The 6,000-nt window shown below is 45.1% G+C and overlaps 1 protein-coding gene across 2 annotated transcripts in view; it reads left to right on the top strand.

The window, feature by feature from the left end:
* Positions 1–306: 306 nt before the first annotated feature.
* The window catches only part of Ppp2r2a (protein phosphatase 2 regulatory subunit Balpha), a 59,215-nt gene continuing 53,521 nt past the window's right edge, over positions 307–6,000 (top strand). For both annotated transcript variants that reach the window (XM_021203238.1, XM_029541470.1), the window contains exons 1-2: positions 307–687; positions 2,453–2,527. In XM_021203238.1, the coding sequence (XP_021058897.1) occupies positions 681–687; positions 2,453–2,527 (82 nt within the window). In that variant the 5' untranslated portion in view covers positions 307–680. The remainder of the gene's footprint in view (positions 688–2,452; positions 2,528–6,000) is intronic.

Here is a 6,000-nt window from a genome sequence, read left to right as displayed (position 1 = left end):
AAGGGGTATTCTCTAGAGAGGGCCAGCTCACCATGTGGATGATCATTAAGTGAACATATGAGGCCATTCCAGAGTCCCGGTCTTGTCTCTACGGCTTAGGACAGTGCGAGATGCAGACAGGCCAGGCCTTGGCCACTTGGGCACCGCTGCTTGGCACATCCAGCCCACAGCCAGAGCAAACTAAGAGCAAGCAGCTCTAGCTGTGTACAGGGACCTTCTCAAGGATCCTAGCGGGCGGGGCGAAAGCAAGACAAGAAAGAGGCGTGGCCAACACAGCAGACCCGCCCCAAAGACGCTCCGCCCTCGAGTGACGTCACCGGCCAGCCAGCGGGCGCCATTTTGAAAGTGGAGTCGCCTGCCCCTGCCGCCGCAGCCGCCGTCGCTGTCCTAGCCGCCGCTGCCGCTGCCGCCGCCGCCGCTACTGCCGCCGCTACTGCCGCCGCTGCCGTCTCCACCGCGGGAGAAGGAGCACGAGACGGGACGCCCCTGAGTGAACGCCACCATCCTGCCGTCCGCTCCGCCCGGGCCGCTTCCTTTCCGCCCCGGTCCCCGTCCCCTCCCCCCTCAGGTGCCATCCGCCTCCATCCGCGCCCTCGATCCCCCCATCCCCAGGTGTGGGGGCTGAGCCCCGGTCGCGGAGACCCGGACGAGCCCGGCAGGGTCACCATTTGCAGCGCGACATGGCAGGTAAAGAAGAAACGGCCCTTGGGCGGCTGACAGGGTGCCGCTTCCTCTGCGCGCTCTCCGTCACCCCCTAGCGACCGTGGTGGCGGGGCCTCGGCCTGGGGCGCTGGCCGAGTGTGGGGCGGGCGGGCGGGCGGGCAGGCGGGCCTGGCACTGAGCTGGGACTGTGCGGCCTGGAGGCCGAGCCCGGGGCCTGGCACTACAGGAACACGGCTCGGGTGCGTTGGGGGTGGGAGACGGCGTGGGTGGGGCGGGTGCAGGCGTGCAGATGGGTCCCCTCTGCACCCCGCGCCCTCCGCTCTTCCTTACATATTCATTCCTCTTCCCGGTCTACTGAGAACCTTTCTGTAGAAATGTATTCTGGACCGATAAGAAGGAAGACAGCTTTGCAAGTTAAAATACAATGGAGACATATGCTCCCCCCCCACAGTCCCCCCCACCCCCCAGCACCACACAAACATTAATGGGGTAGGTCAGGTTTTGAGGGTGTAAGCCTGAATTTCGTTTCGATTGTGCTCCCTTCCCGTGACTTTTATTTTTTGCTACTCACGAATGCTAAGCCTTTAATAGAAGTTGCAAGGATTGGGGTGGGGGCTGGGTGGGAGAAAAAGGTAATTTAAACTTTGCCTCTTGCACGGTAGCGTTTGTGCAGATGCCCTTTTCCCAGAAGGGTTTCCTGGAGTTAAAATAGTTGTGGAGTTCGCCGATATAAATAGCCAAAGGGAGAGGGATTTTATAAAAGCTTGCAGCGGGGAAGAAAGCCTGATTGAGAATAATTTAGCAAGGAATGGGTAAAGGAAAAGCGAGGTTTAATGTCGTTTAATGTCGTTTGAGAGTCGGTTATTTTCGTCTTGAAGCCCTTCGTCTCGTAGAGTAATTCTAGATTGAGATTGAGTTTCTTTTCCAGAAATCCTGGGGTGCCCCCCACCCCCCCATTTCCTCTTCAGTGCTGAGCAGTGAGTGTCGGAGATTAAACCAATTTTCCTGTCTTTTCAGTATTTACATAGATAATCGAACCTTTAAAGAAGTTAGGCTGGACTGGTTTACAGTTTGCTATATAAACAGGCTGCCCTTTGACCTTGCTGAACAATGAACTGATCATTGGAACTGTATTGTCGGAGATGACCGAGGTGTAAGGTTGCTTTTTTCTGGGTCCTTTGGATGCAGTAGGTGAATGGAGGCAGAAGCAGCTTCCTTTGACCATCTCTTCCCAGGCATGCATTTCCGCCCCTTTTCCTCTGTCTGCAACCAGTGATTTGCTCCTAAGGAAGGCAAAGAAATGGGTGTTGTGTTGGCTTAGTCCACATGAATCACCCTCCTCAGGCAGTAATGTTCCCGAAGTTTTCTCTTCGGTCTATATTTCATGGTAGTTTAGCTTTATAATTCTTTTGTAGGCCTTTTGTACATTTAAAGGAAAACTAACTTTGGTGTTTTGGTTGTTGTTTTTTGTTTTTTTTTTGTTTTTTTCTCCTGGTAGGTCTTAACTTGAAAGGCTCTGACTGTCTTTAAGGGGAGGGAAGAGTGGAAGTGAGGGTTTGCATATCTGTACGATAGTAATTACTGGTAGGCTGTATGCCTTTGACTATTTCGTACCTGCAGACTTGTTTTTAATATACTACCAACTATTGGAGGCCAATTTGGTTCCAAATCTGTGGGCTCAGTGGTAGTTACATAGGGAGTTATCATGCCAGCCTCGGGAACCATCTCTGTGTTTATAAGCATAAACAGAACAGATCTCAGTTTTAATTGCTATGTTTTCTTCTTCCAGGAGCTGGAGGAGGGAATGATATTCAGTGGTGTTTTTCTCAGGTGAAAGGAGCAGTAGATGATGACGTAGCAGAAGGTAAGACATTTTAACAGTGGCGACTGAGTATTGACTTAAAAGTCCTGGGTGCTGAAGGAACTCAATGTTTTGTGTTTGCTTTCTGAGAGGCGGGACGGCAGTTTTAAAAATCACCTTTCTGAAAAGTCTGTATATTTTCTTATGGCTTGCTTATCTTATTTTTTTTTCCTTTGAGTTAATGAAGTAAATGTCCAGCAGTAAGTGCTCTAATGTTTGTGTGACTAAGGTTTCTTTGTTACATAAATTCTACATATAAATGACTGGACTTCATGTTTATGTGTTGTTTTTTGATAAAACAGAGAAATAGAGGCCAGCAACACTTAGCTCAGAAATGCTCCCAGCAGCACCTCTTAATCTGGGGGGTGGGGGGGCGGGCAGACTCAGGTTCTTTTGAACTCAACTGCTTTGGGATTGTACTATTGGTTGACATGTTTGCTGAAAAATGCTGGTTCAGATTATTTACTTTATTATGCTGCAGGGATTGTGTGTGTGGTTAAGACAGATAAGATATAACAAATCACTGATTTGAAGGGGACGTCTTTCTGAGATAGAAACTTGCTAACTCGTTTTAGAACGAATCATAAGTTTTGAAATGCCACGGTCTTGTGTGTAGTCTGAGGTGGTCTTTTGTGATAGAGACAGCTAATCTCAAAAGGGATTCTTTGCTCAGAAATATTTAATATAGTTTGTGGACTCTGTGTGTGTGTGTGTGTGTGTGTGTGTGTGTGTGTGTGTGTGTGTTTGTCTATCTGTCTGTCCCTAGCTGGCTTTGAACTTGCTATGTAGACCAGGCTGTTCTTGAATTTGGAGATCCATCCGCCTGCCTCTGCCTCCCCAATAAAGTTAGTGGGATTTTTCTAAATAAAAATCAAAGAAGAGCATGTATTTCTGGTTGTCTGAAAATGTGTACCCCTTCCTCTATGTGTGGAACCTTTCCTTGTGGTTCTCCTCTGCTGCCATAGAGTGCTGTGGTGAGGATTTTTTTTTTTTCAGATGGTAGTAGGCCAAAGACTGTTGACTAAGGAGATGCTGTGTGGTGACATTTGTCACCAGTGTGTGCGTGGTGTGGTGAGTCCTGTAGAAATCATTGGCACACTTGTCATGTCTTACAGACTCTGCTACCTTTGTTTTCTGGTGGTCTTCATTCCTTTCTCACATGAGAGACTGGAAACTTGGAAAGAATTAAAGGGTTTAGAGTGACTCAGTGATGGTCAATCTGTGCTGCTTTTCTGTGGAAATAAATCCTGTGTTAAAGGGAGGAGTCTCGAATTCCTGATTTTGTAACTCCATTACCTGTTGAGTAGTAGGCAGTCAGGTATTGGATCCTCAGTTCTGTGCAGTTGTGTAATACTTATGAAAGTGCTCTCTACTTGGAAACCATTTCTTGCTTGCACTGTTTATTCCCTTATCAAAGGTCTCCTGAATGTTGAGAATAGGTGTGTGGTGTCTAGAACATAAGCTGTCTACCCTTAAGAAACTCTGTTTACTTTTTTTTTTTTTTTTTTTTAAAGATTTATTTATTTATTTATTATATGTAAGTACACTGTAGCTGTCTTCAGACACTCCAGAAGAAGGCGTCAGATCTCGTTACGGATAGTTGTGAGCCACCATGTGGTTGCTGGGATTTGAACTCAGGACCTTCAGAAGAGCAGTCGGGTGCTCTTACCCACTGAGCCATCTCACCAGCCCCTCTGTTTACTTCTTGTTAATCATGGGGAGAAAGAAGACTTCACTCAATCAGAAGAAATAGATTTTTAAAACTAAACATCAATTACTTAACCAAAACAAGTGATAGTTTGTGATATTACACACATATGCAGAATATATGTGATGAATCCGTTTTAATTCTTCCTTGACTGTCAGTTCTGAATAGCTTCACTTTGCTCCCGATTGATTAAATAACTTTCTAGGGTATATGTAGTGACAGTGTGCTCCTACTTGGAGTGTGTGCTTCAGGAAGAACAGAACTTGTTCTAGTACTGTCTTCACAAGTACATGCACAACATTGTTTTCTAGTTACACTGCTTTGATTTGCAGAGTCTCAGAAACTACTTTGTATACTTCCGTCTGCTATGTTTATTAAAGGGAAAATTTGCTTTTTTAATGCAGAATATGATTATTGTACATGGCCCATAGGTAGAGATTACATTCTTTAAATTCTTTAAATGGTTGCTAGCTCCACCCTTAGACTGCCTGTTTTTGTTAATGATGCATTCTGATTTTTTTTTTTTTTTTTTTTGCTATTAGTAGCTTATGATGTCTGACTGTGCCCTTGTAGCCAGGCAGCAGTTAGGACATATGCTGATTTATTTGTGTAATGTGTTTATCTTCTATACCTGCCTTGGAACTTTTTTTTGGAGATGGTTTCTCTGTAGTTCTGGCTGTCCTGAAACCAGGCTGGCTTTGAACTCAGATCTACCTGCTTCTGCCTCTTCAGTGCTGGGATTAAAGGTGTGGTGCCTACCATGCCCAGCTGCATTAACTTCTTAAATAAGTACCACTTTCTTCCTGTGTTTTACTTCTAATTTTAGATACAATCCTGGTTTGTCTTCTTTTTGGGGAAATTTTCAGAGGATCCTTGGATCCACTGGATTAGAAACTAAATTTCAGCAGGCAAAGTATGACATTTCTTCAGTATGTTCCTCTTAAGCTATTAAGAGGCCACTGAACTGATGCTGTACAAGCAAACACTGTGCACTCTACTTTGGATTGTTTTTGCTGTTCTGGGGATTGAACCCTAGCCTTGTACATGCTTGGCAGATGCTACACCACTTAGCTGCATCCCCAGTCTGTTAATCCATTGATGTGTCAGACATCCTCCTACAATTGTTCCTTTATCAGAATCCCACTCACCCTCAGTCACACCTATAACCTTTTAATTTCCTCCTGTGGAAATCATTTTTAAAATCTATTTTACATTACTTTTGTTAAATACTATATTTAGTACCTTGAGTCTCCACTGTTACACTTTAAGCCTAGTGCCAAAGATCTTTGTTTCTCCGAAAATGTCATATGTAAACTGCTTGGCCTAGAACAACGCCTGGCATACAGTAGGCATTGGATATCTTGACTGTCAGTGTTCCTGTTGCTAGGGTTTTTAAAGGGGAAGAGAGGTAGAAGGTCTAGGATAGTTGAGGCGAACTTCTGATACGACCTTTCTGTTTCTGGTTTGCAGCTTTATAATGCAGAGAAGGCTCCAACAATTTAGTCTGTTGTTCTGCCTTGAGCCTTTCTGGTACTTAGCCATAAAATTAATGGGACTGGATGAAGTGATTTCTGCTGTTTCTTTCTGCTCTTGTTAGTTCTCAAAGATGTCAGAAGGAGGTAGTGCCATATTATTACTACTGATAAGTTGTTTTAAGATGGTTACTCAATAAGGGCCTTAATTAAGAATAATGTCTTTACTGGACTGACTTCTCAAGGCTTAGGAGTTTTATTAGGTATACAAAACAGAGTTTGACACTCAGCCACAG

Source organism: Mus pahari, chromosome 8 (genome assembly GCF_900095145.1).
Source record: "Mus pahari chromosome 8, PAHARI_EIJ_v1.1, whole genome shotgun sequence".
Taxonomy (NCBI): Eukaryota; Metazoa; Chordata; class Mammalia; order Rodentia; family Muridae; genus Mus; species Mus pahari.
Note: the sequence above shows the minus strand (reverse complement) of the source record. Positions and strands in the feature narration are given on the sequence as shown.